Source organism: Carcharodon carcharias, chromosome 14 (assembly GCF_017639515.1).
Source record: "Carcharodon carcharias isolate sCarCar2 chromosome 14, sCarCar2.pri, whole genome shotgun sequence".
Lineage (NCBI taxonomy): Eukaryota > Metazoa > Chordata > Chondrichthyes > Lamniformes > Lamnidae > Carcharodon > Carcharodon carcharias.
Genome location: NC_054480.1, coordinates 97,892,414 through 97,906,699, shown reverse-complemented (window position 1 = coordinate 97,906,699; position 14,286 = coordinate 97,892,414). Strand labels below are relative to the sequence as shown.

The 14,286-nt window shown below is 39.2% G+C and overlaps 1 protein-coding gene across 4 annotated transcripts in view; it reads right to left on the bottom strand.

The window, feature by feature from the left end:
* safb (scaffold attachment factor B) overlaps positions 1-14,286 on the bottom strand; it is a 70,395-nt gene that overhangs the window by 41,793 nt on the left and 14,316 nt on the right. For all 4 annotated transcript variants that reach the window (XM_041204039.1, XM_041204038.1, XM_041204040.1 and 1 more), the window contains exons 4-9: positions 9,864-10,121; positions 8,429-8,506; positions 5,599-5,626; positions 3,598-4,099; positions 3,046-3,095; positions 1,355-1,470 (exon numbers count right to left, since the gene is read on the bottom strand). In XM_041204039.1, coding sequence (XP_041059973.1) covers positions 1,355-1,470; positions 3,046-3,095; positions 3,598-4,099; positions 5,599-5,626; positions 8,429-8,506; positions 9,864-10,121 — 1,032 coding nt within the window. The remainder of the gene's footprint in view (positions 1-1,354; positions 1,471-3,045; positions 3,096-3,597; positions 4,100-5,598; positions 5,627-8,428; positions 8,507-9,863; positions 10,122-14,286) is intronic.

The window sequence follows — 14,286 nt, the reverse complement described above, 5'->3', positions numbered from 1 at the left end:
GGTGTCTGATGAACATCACCAATTACATCAAGGGCAGAAAGGCCTCCTGGATTAGTTTTGATCAGCTCGATGGGTCAGACAGGAATGCCCCAGGTTTCAGTCACCCCCCCGGCCCCAAACGACACCTGCAAATTGGCCAGGGTTTTAAAATCTGGTTTTTCGTCTCTCCCAGGAGATCACATGTTTTGGATGATGTGGAGAGTATACATATTGTGATATAAAATATATCACAATTGTATGGGACAGGTGAATGGACTACAGGGTGCTTCCTTGCCCATCACTGTTTCTGGAACACCAAGAGATGGGAGCAGGGCACCTAGGCAGAAGTCAATTAAAATTCAGGGCAATATGCATTTACAGTCTTTCAATCGATATTGTAGCTGAACCTTGAGAAATATCAACAGAATCCTGTGTCAAAATAGTAGACATTAAGAGAAGTGCATTTTCCCATTTTGAGTTCTTTTTGGATGTCTGAAGATTGATCTGGCTAAAGGATTCTGCAGGCATTTGGTTTACATAAGTCTCCTGAAAGCCCATTCCTGAAGATCACTGGAAACTGTAAGGTCAGAGTGATTCAGAGGGAATACCAGAGTGACACAATTCAAAGCACACAGGGGAGATTTTTTGAGGCGAACAGAAAAGAGGATGTAGTGTTAGATGTGATTACGGAGGTAGGAAGTTCTGTGATCATGGAAAGATTGAAAGTAGAGTTATTTTAAATTTGAGACACCACAAGATCAGGAACCAATGCTGGTCACTATTGACTTTGGGAAACAGACGAGTGGAACTTGTTACAGTATAGAAAACAAAAGAGTTTTAGACAAGCTGGAGTTAAGGGAGGGTGAAGGATGGGAGGATGGTTGGCATCACCCAAATCTCTCTGCTTTTCTGCACTTGGGCATAAACAACAATTAGTTATTTTAGCTGGTATGGCTCTGGTTAAATACATAATGTTTTCTGTTATGCGAGAAACTGAAGACGTTATTTTTTAGGATTAACTGCCAGATTTTCCAAACCTACAAGGTAGAAAGCAAATGACAATCAACTTTGAGACAGCACATTTCTGTTAGGCGTTTATGGTATTAAAAATATACTCTCTACCAAATATCATGAGTCTCATAGTCAGAATCATTATGACACAGGAGGACATTCAGCACATCAAGTCCATGACGACACTCCATAAACCAACCCAGTCAGTCCCAATTGTACAGTCTATCCCCGTAGCCCTGTAAGGTTGATTTAGTTTAATTTTAATAAACTAAAAATCGCTTAACCAGAGTTTTATACCTTAAGGCGCATCAACCCATAAAGTTGTTTCACACATTACAAGCCACTAAAAAACTTCAGGCGTTACCTTGCCATATTTACTGAAGAGGTTCTTCAAGTCAGTTGCTCTGGTGGCAGAGGACAGGCCACTCACCCAAAGGTTCTTGCCTGCAGCATCCGAAATGCTGGTGCTACCAGATCGGCCTGGATGACAAAGTATTTTTAGTAAGCAAAAAAAACTTTTTTCTGGATCAACATTCATCCAAAATAATTGGGCAGGCATCAAGAAATCCAAAAACTGTTACTTTGTAAATAAACTGCACTTCATTTAAGGCATTTCATACTCAAATCAACAACCATTGCACTGAAAAAAGTAGAATAATAGAAGTTTCAAGATAGTTACATCATCGTGTTCTTTATTATGCCAGCTGCCACCTGAAATTCTGATTTGAGCCAAGACTAGGAAAATCAAAAATGTGAAAACACGCTATCTATCCAGATTAGGTATAATCTTTCCATCATGTGCTTCTCTTCCACATATGTTAATCACCTACTTTAAATATACTTCTTGCCTTTTTGTCCTCTGAAAATGCAATGCTATTAATATTTCTATTACCCACAATCCCTCTAGTGAACAGATATTAATATAATTCTTAGGAGTCAACAAATGATCCCAAATTAATTTCCTTTGGGGGGGGGTGCGGGGTTAAACGTATAACATTTACATAGTAAAACACAAAGAGGTTTGCAGTAAATTATTTAGTGGATACAAACAAAACCACAATTTTATTTCTTTGATCATATGATTTACATCAGTTAAGAATGATGGGCAGAAAAATCACTTGCACAATAACACTTCCAAAAATCTTGAAATTGGCCCTTATCAACAGCGTCAAGTTCTGAGTGAATGGATTCAATGAAAGGGAAAATGACAACTTTGGCAGGAAGAATAAAAAAGCATATTATTACTTAAATGGAGAATGGCTGCAGAATTCCGATGTGCGGAGGGACCTAGGTGCTCTAGTGCATGAATCACAAAGTTAGTATGCAGGTGCAGCAAGTAACTAAGAAGCCTAATGGAATGCTATCCTTTAAAAGATGAATTAAGGATGCTATGCTTCAATTATGCAGAGCAGTGGTGAGACCACATCTTGAATACTGTGTGCAGTTTGTTCTCCTTATTTAAGAAAGGACATAGATGCATTGGAAGCAGTTCAGAGATGGTTTACTAAATTAATGCCTAGAATGAGCGGGTTGCCTTATGGGGAAAGGTTGGACAGATTAGGCTCGTTTCCACTGGAGTTTAGAATAGTGAGGGGTGACTTAATTGATGTATATAAGATCATGAATGGTCTTGACAAGGTGGATGCCGAAAGAATGTTTCCTCTTGTGGGTGAGTCCAGAACTAGGGGGCACTGTTTTAAATTTAGGAATCACCCTTTTAGGACGAAAAGTTTCACTGAGGGTTGTGCAACTTTAAAACTCTCTGCTTCTGAAGGTGGTGGAGGTGGGATAATTGAATATTTTTTTAAGGTGGAGGTAGATAGATTCTTGTTAGACAAGGGAATTCAAGGTTATTGGGGTAGATGGGAATGTGGAATCTGAAACAAACAGATAAGCCATGATCTTACTGAATGCCAGAGGAGGCTGGAGGGGTTGAATGGCCTACGTCTGCTCCTATTTCATGTTCGCAAGAACATAGCTACTGTTATTAACTTGGATCAAGACAGAACTACAGTCATTAATGGCTCCAAACACTGGCTATGTTCTGTGGCCTACCTTTCTCATCCTTTGCTGCGATTTTAGCATCTTTCCCATCCTTGACAGAGCTAAAGGTACAAAATCAGATTTATTAGATAGAGAACAAATAGGATTTCAGGAATGTACATTTGCAAAAAACAGAACTTTTTCCAATCCAAGCAATCTGTTGAATACCTACCAAAGCATACAGCTACTGTCAGTTATAGATCACTGAGAATGCAATAAACCAAACATATTGGATGTAGGGGCATCAATGATATTTTAGATCCCAATTGCAAATGGAACTGTATAAAAAAATGCCTCATTACATTTTTGGTACTGTCGGTGAAGAGTACACGGAAGCAAAATATTCCAGTTCGTGAACAACCTCTGCAGGTTGGAGGAGAGCAGAAAGTGTAAAAGGAATTCGCCTCTAACAGTACAGGTAAAGAAAATTAAGAACTTTTAACAAAAACAAAAAAGATCAAAATTACCACCACGGTGCAGGCCAATTCACGAGATAGGTTTACTGGAATCTTAGTATGAATGAAAAAAAGAAAGCTTCTGATCTAGAACTGAGAAACAACAAACCTCTTGTTCTGATCACTGCCCTCTATAATCGAGGTTTCTTTCTTAGCTGCTTCATTAGAATCACCTTCATCTTCTGTTTTCATTGTTTCATCTTTGCTTTCCTCAGTTCCTGGCTGCTGTTCTTTCTCTGTGCTCTCAATGCCTGCCACTTCTAACTCTTGTTTCTGTTGGTCGTTTTCTATTTCGCTCATATTTGCTGTTGCATTCATTTCAGTTTCATTTTTATTGCCACATGGTGCTTGATCGGAGGTTTTCTCTGAGTCAGTCCCTGGTGGTTTTGATTCTTTCTTGGGCGCATCCAAAAGCAAGTCATTGTCGAGTTCTAATGTCAGCGCGTCCTCTGCTTGTACAGTAACTGAGATGTTGTCATCTTCTTCTTCTTTCTGGTAGGACTCTATGTTGATCATTTCTTGTGTAGATAGCTGTGCCTCTTCAGGGGGTTCCTCCTCGATAGGGACTGAACTACAAGCTTCCCCCGAACTCTCGGCTACATTCTCCTTCTCTACGGGATCAATGGGAATAGAATGGCACAAGGTTTAATTACCACTGAAATACAGCAAGAACATTCACGGAGCTATTGTGTCTGCCGTGTAACTATGCAGGACACTGCCCCTAGCTTTCACTAGAACCACAGGGAGATTGGAAAACTGAGGGAGCACACAACTACCTAGAAAAATCAAATTCATTGTAATTTCTTCGCTAATTTACCAATAAATATTTTATTAACCTCACGTATCAGAAGTCCTCAATGCTGCAAACTGATAACTTTGGAAGTAGTAGTTCAAGTAAAACCATGACATGTCCATGTATTTCCAAGAAGTAATTAGTTGAAGTCAGAAATTCCTTTGCAGTTCAAGATGATCAGAAATTATTATTTCCAAACTGCATCCATGAGTGTTCAATAAATGTTTCCTTTTGAGAGTCCTAAGTCTTCTGATTAACTTCATTTCTTCCAAGTGAAGCAAGAGTCCAACAAAACATATGTGGGTAGATTGTTCGTCAAGTCTTTTAATATTCCTGGGGAGATTGATCTTCTATTTGCTTTAATCTGCAGCATTTCCTTAGTTCACTTGACTTTGTATTTTGTTTTTATTCAAATATCATAAACTGGTCAGTTTCTTTTACTCTGGCAATAGTGCAGTTTAGAGTCTAAACTTTCCTAATAGCACTTTCACCTCATTGCCCATTATATAGAATTTAGACATATGAACAGAGTGCTCTTGTGTACTCATACACATCACCAGATCGAGGTTAGAAAACCCAATTAGATTGAAATAAGGATAACAGCATGAATGTGTGCTGGCCTTATTTTTTAATATATACATGCCTATATAGCACAACTGAGTCACTGTCTTCCCCCTCTTCCTGAAGAGAACTCCCAGGCCAAAATCACTCAGGCAAAGAACACCTGCACATTTATTATTGCCCTAGGATGACAGAAAACATATCAGCGAGTTAAATTACTAACCCAATGGATTACACGGGTTGATGGATCTCAAGTTTCAATTCATTAAAAATATACAACTGACAGAATTTAAATAAATTTGAAATCAGGTGCTGAGGTTTAATATTTACCCCACATCTCATATCTGTTACTAAGTGCCTTAATAGCGATTAAAGTTCCATAAAACTAATGTGCAAGACTGTAATCATACTTCGAGTGGCATTATATATACAATTTATCAATTAAGACTTCAACAGGAATTAGATTGCATTCAAAATATATACAGCATAGCTGGTTCTTCCCATTTAGGAAAGCTAACAGATGTTCTAATGCTGTCAGTTCATGTTGGGTCAGTTGTGCAATTAGAGCCTTGTAGTAATTGAATTAATGTAGAAGATCTGGGATATGCCTAAGTTTTCCAGTCTCCCTGTACCTGTGCTGCTCTGAACCATTGCTATTACACACCAGAATACTTGCATGTGATCACGTTTTTTTTTAAAAAGTGAGAAAAAAAGTTGCACTGGGGCACATGGATGGAAGGAGGGTTTCTTTAATACCTGTTTCTTCAAGTAAATCTTCAGCATCCTGAAAATAAATGAGATTAGAAATCATTAATGCTCCTTATATCTGACAAGAAGATTGTACATAATTAAGGTCCATAGATCATCTAACATATACAAAATTTAAGTAACTTTTCAAGCTCTTCTTTGGTTGACCTAGGCACAATAAAATTTCCAAGCCTGAATTACACTTTAATATATGTTTTAATAGAGAAGAATCTGTCTTTTGTGATCATTTCCTGTTTCTGTACTCTGGCATAAGCCAGGGAGCCAAAAATTTTGAAAATTATGTACCCACAAGCCAAGTTGATTTCAGAAAACTGGTTCTGTCACAGATGAAGGATGCAAAAACATAAACTATTCAAAAATCTCTCAATTTAAATCTCTCAATTTAGGACACTGCAAAAAAAGTTTAAAGCAGTGCTCTGGTAACTGCCAACTACAACTAAACCGATCAACTTAAAGTGCACCATCTCAGTTCACTTCAGGTTTCCAATGTTGCAAACCATTACATAAATGCGAGTTGCACTATTAAAATTGTCAAAGAATATACCAAGATACTTAAAACAGACATGTTTCCCCAGGGTACATTTTGAACAAAGAGGAACTTTTGAGTAAGGTATAAAAAATACACTTTCCTCCTGAATTCCCTCTCTATGCATCCATTTAGAATTCTTCACTGTTCATTCTAATCCGCCCGATATAACGAATGCATCTCATTCAATGTCTTCTCATCCTAACTGCAAGATCACCACTGCAGTCCTTAAAGGAACTATATTCTGCCCCCTAAATGACATCACCTGATGGTACTGTGCAAATTTTCCCAAGTATGCAGATATCCCAGTTCCACCTCGAGTCTCCAAAACCATCTCCATCAGGCTGAAATCTATGAATCACAGCTTCCTCCAGCTGACCAAGACCAAAAGCCGTTTACAAGTCCGCACACTCCAACCCCATAACTGTTTCCAAGCCAGTGTCTTCTTCCCCCTCCCGAGATAATCACTCAGGCTGAAATGGACTGTTTCAAACTCTATATTTCCATCCATCACCAAAACCGTTCATTTCCAACTGTGCAATATTGGTCTCCTCCAATCCTACTTCAGCCTGTCATTGAAATCTTACTCATCACCTCCAGCTCTTTATCAATGCTACTGCAGCTGGTCTCCCACCCACCACAAACTCCGAGCAGTCTGAAAGACTCACCTTCATCTTACCCAATTCTAAATACTTGCCCACTTTCTCAATGACATTGATTCCCCATCTCCCAACATAAAACGCCACAATTTCAACATACGTCAGCCTCATATACCTTTTGGCACCCTTTCACCCTCAAAACACTGGCCTCTGAAACCTCCCATCCCACTCCCCCTTCAGTCCCTACTCGGAGTTCAAAATATTTGAAATAATTTGACATGGTGCAATCTGACCATACCTCATCAACCTCCTCTGTGTTTACATCCCAGCTTTTGCCCTCCTCTGGGACTGCTGTATCCCAACCAGAGTCTCCAAGTATCATAGGTTTGACCTCAAGTGCTTTTCCAAAATCACTACATCTTGCTTCAATTCTCCCAACGTTCAGAACAGTCCTCAAAACCTATCCCTGACCTCATCTTCAATCATCTCCCCAACACCTCCAAAAATTCCTGCACATACAAACATATGAGTTAGGAGCAGCAGGCTATTCAGCCCCACATGTCTGCTCCACCATTTCATAAGATCATGACTCACCTGATTGTGGTGTCAACTCCACTTTCCCGTCTACCCCCTATACCCTTAAGACTCCCTTGTCAATCAATAATTTATCTAATTCAGCCTTAAAAATATTTAATGGCCCAGACTCCAGAGACCAACGATCTTTTGCATTTTCCTCTTTTGTAAAGCGGTGATATGCAAGGGTAAGCCAGTAACACAAATGGACTGGGTTACTCCCTGGAATATCACTAGGGTACTGGCACTGGTCACATGAATTATACTTACAGCATAATGTTTCAAATTTTTGTGTTTCCTAACTTGGAGCATCACCAGAGATTGAGGTATTACAAAGCATATCGGAAGATAATGGCAATTGGACAGTGTTGTACAATGTAAAAATTATGCTTAAGAAACATGGCAGTGAGGAATGTCAGTGATGAGGTAGCAGCAGCATGCAAGGGGCGAGCTGGAGAAGGCAATCAGCACCAGTGGGAGGAAAGAAAACCAGCAGGCATTTGGGGGGGCGTGGGGGGTGCAGTCTACAATTTGTGGAATGGGGGATTGGGATGGGCATATCATGACAGAAGGATGGAAGTTTTAAAGAAGTAGTTTGCAAATAGATAATTTCACAGCCAATGTTTTGCAGATCTCTGCTAGTTCAAAACTTCCCTTTGATAAACATTTCACTTTTTGGACTTGCAGCACACTACATTGGCTACACTTGTTACTGACTCTTGCTTTTTACCTCATAATACTGCCTCATCTGCAAACAAAATTTTGCTATAAATAAAATCCTATGGAACTTGTGATCAACAAATAGATTTGTTTTTAAACAGAGTATTACCATTACTTAAATGAATTGACACAGCTTTCAAAATATGCTGCTGTTTCAAAATGATAAAAGCAAAATACTATGGATGCTGGAAATCTGAAACAAAAACAGAAAAAATACTGCAAAAACTCAGCAAGTCTGACAGCTTCTGTGGAGGGAGAAACAAAGTTAACGTTTCGAGTCCGTATGACCTGAAATGTTAATTTTGTTTCTCTCTCCACAGATGCTGCTTCAAAATGAGTTTTGTTTCAAGAAGCCCTTTAATAACCTTTAAAAGTTAACAATCACAAAGTGGCATCCTACTTCTTTAATTGACATAGACTCCTCATCTGCAGCGGAAGGCATCTCTGTGTCAATCATCTCCTTTGGTTCATCCACGATCTGAAATATATCAAGTATTAAATTTTTCAAGCAAAAAAGGTTCAAATTGAACTGACATGCAAAACATGTCCATTGAACATACAGTCAAAATGCTACATGTAAACAAGTTTTATTTCAAATCCAACAGCAAAGTTACCTTGCAGTTCCAGAAATAGATGGATTTAGCCCATCTGGTGCCCCTTCCAAAATTTCATTCTCATACTAATATTATTTATGTTGGAAGTTGAAAAGCAAGGTGACTTTCTGATAAGCAGATTGTTATAGAAATTGTGTCAAAAAGAGCTGCCTGTTTCTTAGTATGTGACATTTTACCCAAGAACAGCAGAATTGAACGTTTGTAAATTGAGGATCAGCATTGCTGGGTTGGAGGGCACATTTGACACCCAACATCAGCATTTAAAATCATTAGCACTATCCAATTCAGGCAAGGGTTAATGAGTGCGGTTCTTTCTACTCTCTCAGGTTTGCTTAATCCCATTCTTCTAATATCTCTGCCACTGTAATAGTTTCTTCCCCATGCCGTACGCCACCTACTATGGCTGAGATTGCCAATTTATGAGTAAATCTGTGCTATACATGCAAAGTTCAGTAGAAGTCAAATTGAAATTAAAACCAGAGTCTCAAGTTTAGCCAGCTCTTCCACTCTTCCATTATTCATCTCCTTCAAATATTGATATTTCTCATTAAAAGATGCAAAGCACTCCCTGAGCCAACTTCTACCCCTTCCAGCCCCTAAGAATTTTTTGAATTTCTCTCATTAAATTGATGATTACTGACACCCCCTCCACGACCAGAGGAAACTGTGTTTCCCTGTTCACTTCATTAAGATTGCTCATTATCTTTAAAATCTCTTCAAATGTTCTTCCAGTCTTCAGTGCTCTTGTATCTAAAGTTTCTCCTCCTCAACTTGAATATCCTCCCATTCCAGGCACCATCCTTGTCAATCTATGCAATACGCTCTCTATGGTTTTGATATCCCATTTGCAGTTAAAACTGAACAGAGTAATTCAACTGTGGCCTCACCTATATTTTGCACAAATTTGAGTTCTTTACATATCATTTATAAAATCTAAAACACCTTTTATCTATTTATGGTCTTATCTACTTGAAATTAATAACTTCCTGAAAGTGTAAGTTTAGTTACCAGAGCTAAAGAGGCAACGCTTATCTCGAGAGTCTGGGCGATATCCAAACCCAGGTCAAGGAAGTATTTTAATCCACTACACTCTCAAGTCCCTTCTAGAATAAACTGAATTCCAAGTTCAGCTTTGCTCCCTTTACAACAAATTTTACCCATCCACAATTGAATGCAAATACACATCCATGAAAAGAGTGAGTTAATTCAAATTCTTCATACTTCAGCTGGAAGATCTGTGCTTAGAATTAGAGGTGATTCCAGAGGTTCTTCTGTACCCATTTCCAAAGGCAGCTGCATAGTGATATCTACAGGTAGTCCTACGTGTTCAATATTCTCAGTTAAAGATGCTGTGATTTGTTCAATCTCATTTTCATCAGCACACCCTGCCATTGCACCTTCGATGTCAGCTTCAGGCCCAAAATTAACATCCAATGCTGAAATGTCCTGTAATTGGTCAACACTGGCTTCAATGTCCTCCTGTAATGAAATATGTACATTGATTTAGGATGTGACTATCAACAGGCCAGGAAACGCTCAAACAGTTATATGATACAGTGCCAAGTAACCATTCTGTAGATCTTGTAACACCCTAAGTGGCTCAAAGAAAGTTAAAACTTATGACATAGAATTTGAAGAGCTGGAAGCTGGCAGAGTTCCTAAGGCTTCATACAGCTGGGTAGCTAGAAGTCCAACCAAACAACCCACTGCAGTGGAAAAATGTCATGTTTATTATGCTGCATTACTGCACGAAGACAAGGTGCACCGACTAATTCAACAAAGTGAGCTGGGTCGTAATCATTGCTCTGAATGCTCACTTGTTGTTAACTAAAGCAGCCTAATAATTTGTATTTAGCCACACCAAAAGTTTACTTAGTCTACATGCAGAGCGGAAGTGCATTGAAAACATATGTATGCGGTTTGGCTCACAAAGAGGTACACAGTTATTACACTTTCATACAGTTGGATCAGACAACACAGGGCTAACCCTTAACTAAGGTTTTAAGCCTGTCTACTCGAAGTAACCACCATTGCTGTGCTCAAGAAAGACTTGATAAAATAGGCTGCTGTTTAGTTAAGCAACATGTTCAAGACAATGATTTATCAGCATTAGGGCACTTTTGGGATCTGGGAACACTGGGAAATGTTCTTGCAGGTTTTGGACGGGACCTCAAGACTCTGACAGGAGGCTCTGCAGAGAAGTATCTGAGCAACACACAGTAGTTAATTAGAAGTAAAACAGTAAATATATTAACAAAGAATATGTTAATTATATCTGGTTTAAGTGGATTAATCTAATAAATAGAGATATGGCAGGACATCTCAAACTCATGGAATGCACGTCTTGTGTCATGAAGTAACTCCAGAAGGCTCCCAGGTCACAGACAACCAAACAATACAAGACATGTCATCAGCTGGAGGAATGTAAGCTCTACGTTTTGGAGCTTGAACAATAGTTGTTGTCACTGTAGCCCATCCATGAGGATGAGTGTTTCATGGATTGCATGTTTCAGGAAGAGTGCGAACAGGGAGGGACTGGATGACTACCAGACTAATACTGCAGGCAGGTAGTTCGGGCAACCCGAGAGCATTTTGCTTTCTAATCAGTATTCAGTTCTAAATACTGATGGAGAGTGTAGCCAAAGCCAAGTCCACAGCACTTTGGTGGCTCATGTGGACAGAGGGAGGAGAAAGGTCAAGACAGCAGTAGTTATAAGGGATTCCACAGATTGGGAAAAAGGCTGGTGTTTCCATGTTACCAGGCATGATTTCAGAGCAGGTATGTTGCCTCCTTCATGTCAGGATCAAAGGTATCACAGAACGGCTGGAGGAAGAGGGTGAACAGCCAATGACCATGGAACAATGACATAGGTAGAAAATCATTTGAGGTTCTGCAGGTAAATTTTAAGGAATTTGCAAAGAGACTAAGAAGCAGTACCTAAAAGTAAGGACTGACACAGGATGGAGCAGATGAATGTGTGCACGGAGAGATAGTGCAGAGGGAGGCTTTTAGATTCTTGGGGAATTGGGACTGGTTCTGGGGAAGTCGGATCTGTACAGGATGGACAGATTGTACCTCAGTAGGGTCAGGAACTAATATCCTCACAGGCGGGGTTGTTATACTATGTTTTAAATTAGCTAGGCGGGGATAGAAAGCTGAGCAGATTTGGGAAAGAGAAAAGCAGGCTTGGAAATGGATGGGAGAAAATTAACAACGCAAGTGGAAGGCAGGGTAAACAAAAAAAGTTTGATTGTGTTTTATGACATATACCTAAATGCAAAGCATATAATGAATAAGGCAGGTGAGCTCAGGGCACAGATTGCCACTTGGAAGTATGGTTATTTCTTAGCTATTGCTGAAACATGGCTTAGAAAGCAGCAGGAATGACAGCTTAGCGTTCGTGGTTACGGGGTTTTCAGATGAGATTGAGGGAGATTAAAGAAAAAGTTGTTGGGTGTCAATATTCATAAAAGAAACAATTACAGGATTTGTTAGAGGGATCATTAAATGAGGCTATATAAAAAAGGGGCAATCACATTGCTGGCAGTAGGACCTCCAAACAATCTGAGGGAGATAGAAGATCAAATTTGTAGGCATATTTCTGACATGCAAAAACAAGGCAGTAATGGTAATGCTAATATTAACTGGGATACAGTCAGTGCAAAAAGAACAGAACTCCTAAGCTGCATTTAGGAGAAACTTTTAAGCCAGTATGTGGCGAGCCCAACAAGGGGAGTTCCAGATTTAGTTTTAAAGAATTAAGCTGGACAGGAAGAAAGGCCTAGAAGGATACAGAAAGTGAAGGGCTAAATTAAAAGGGAAATTAGGAAAGCAAAGAATGCATGAGAAAATGCTGGTAAGTAAAAATTAAGGAAAATCCAAAGTTTCTTTTAAATATGTAAAGAGCAAGGGGAAAACTAAGGAAACAGTGAGACTTACTAGGGACCACAAAGGTAACCTATGTGTGGAGTTGGGGGATGTGGGTAGTTTTAATGGCTACTCTGAGGGTATCTTCACAAATGAAGGGGCTGATGACACCATAGTATGCAGGAAGAATATGAAATATCGGATGGGATAAACATTGCAAGAGCAAGTATTAAAGGATTTTGCATCTCTGAAAGTAGATAAATCACTAGGCCCAGATGAAATATATCCTAGATTGTTAAAAGGAAGGAAATTGCAGCTTCAACCATGATATTTAAATCCTCCCTGGCTAGAGTGTGCCAGAGGATTGGACAGCCACTAAGGTTGTATCATTATTTAAAAAGGAAGGCATAATCCAAGTGGTTAAAGGCCAGTTAGCTTAGCTTTGGATTTGTCCTAATTATTAGTATCAATTCTGAGGGGTAGTAAAAATCTTCATTTAGAGAGGAAAGATTAATCTAGGTAAGTCAGCATGGATTTAAGGGAAGTTCGCATCTGACAAACTTGATTAAACTTTTATGAAGTGGTCACAAGTATGATTGTTGAGGGAAATGCAGTGGATGTAGTCGACATGGGTTTTAACAAGATTTTTGACACATGGCAGATTGACCAAAAATGCAAAAGCCCTTGGGATCCAAGAGAAAGTTGCAGATTGAATCCGAAATTGGCTTTAGTGGCAGGAAACAAAGGATAATGATTGACAGGTGTTTTTGCAACTGGAAGGCTGTTACCAGCGGGGTTTGGCAATGCTCAGTGCTTTTTGTAGTTTTATTTTGTTGCAAATGTCTAGTTTCATAATTTATATGTTATAGAATATAACTTTTAGCTTTAGGAATTGGAATTTTTAAAATGTGGATAAATAGAAAAGCTTCATTAAGAAACTGATAAACAACCCTAAAGTAAATGTAAATCAACCAAGTCTGGATTAATTACAGTTGAAGGGTAACCTGTGTTTATCTTACAAGGTCAAAGTTAGCAGTGAGAAAATTTAAACCATAAATGGCCTATGTCTAAGCTTCTAATAGAGCCATAAGGTCCACACTTATCTCAACAAAAGATATATGGGGAGGTGGTGGCATAGTCACTGACTAGTATTCCAGGGACCCAGGGTAATGCTCTGGGCACCAGGGTTCACATCTCACCCCAGCGAAACTTGAATCAATAAAAATCTGGAATTAAAAGTCTAATGACCATTAAACCATTGTCGATTGTAAAAACTAATGCCCTTCAGAAGCTCGAAGGAAATCTGCCATCTTACCTTGTCTGGCCTACATGTGATCATGAAACCATTGCCAATTGTTGTAAAAACCCATCTGGTCTGGCCATGTGACTCTTAAATGCCCTCTGAACAAGGGTAACAAATGCCGGCTTAGCCAGCGATGCCCAAATCCCATGAATGAACAAAAAATATAAATTTATATTAAAATATAAGAGCTCTAAAGAAGTGCCCCTAAAGAGTCATATGGACTCAACTCTTTTTTCTCCACAGATGCTGTCAGGCCTGAGTTTTTCCAGTATTTTCTGTTTTTCTTTCAGACTTCCAGCATCTGCAGTATTTTGCTTCTATTTAAACAGAGAAAATACTACCTTCATTGATCATTGCGCAGATGGGAGCTTGTGCTCAGTTTGGAGACAGTTTGTCAGAGGAAGAGAGGCTGAAAGCTTTGCCCAGCTTGGAGTTAGAGGAAGAAATCTACAGCAGCTTCCAACAGTGAAAGG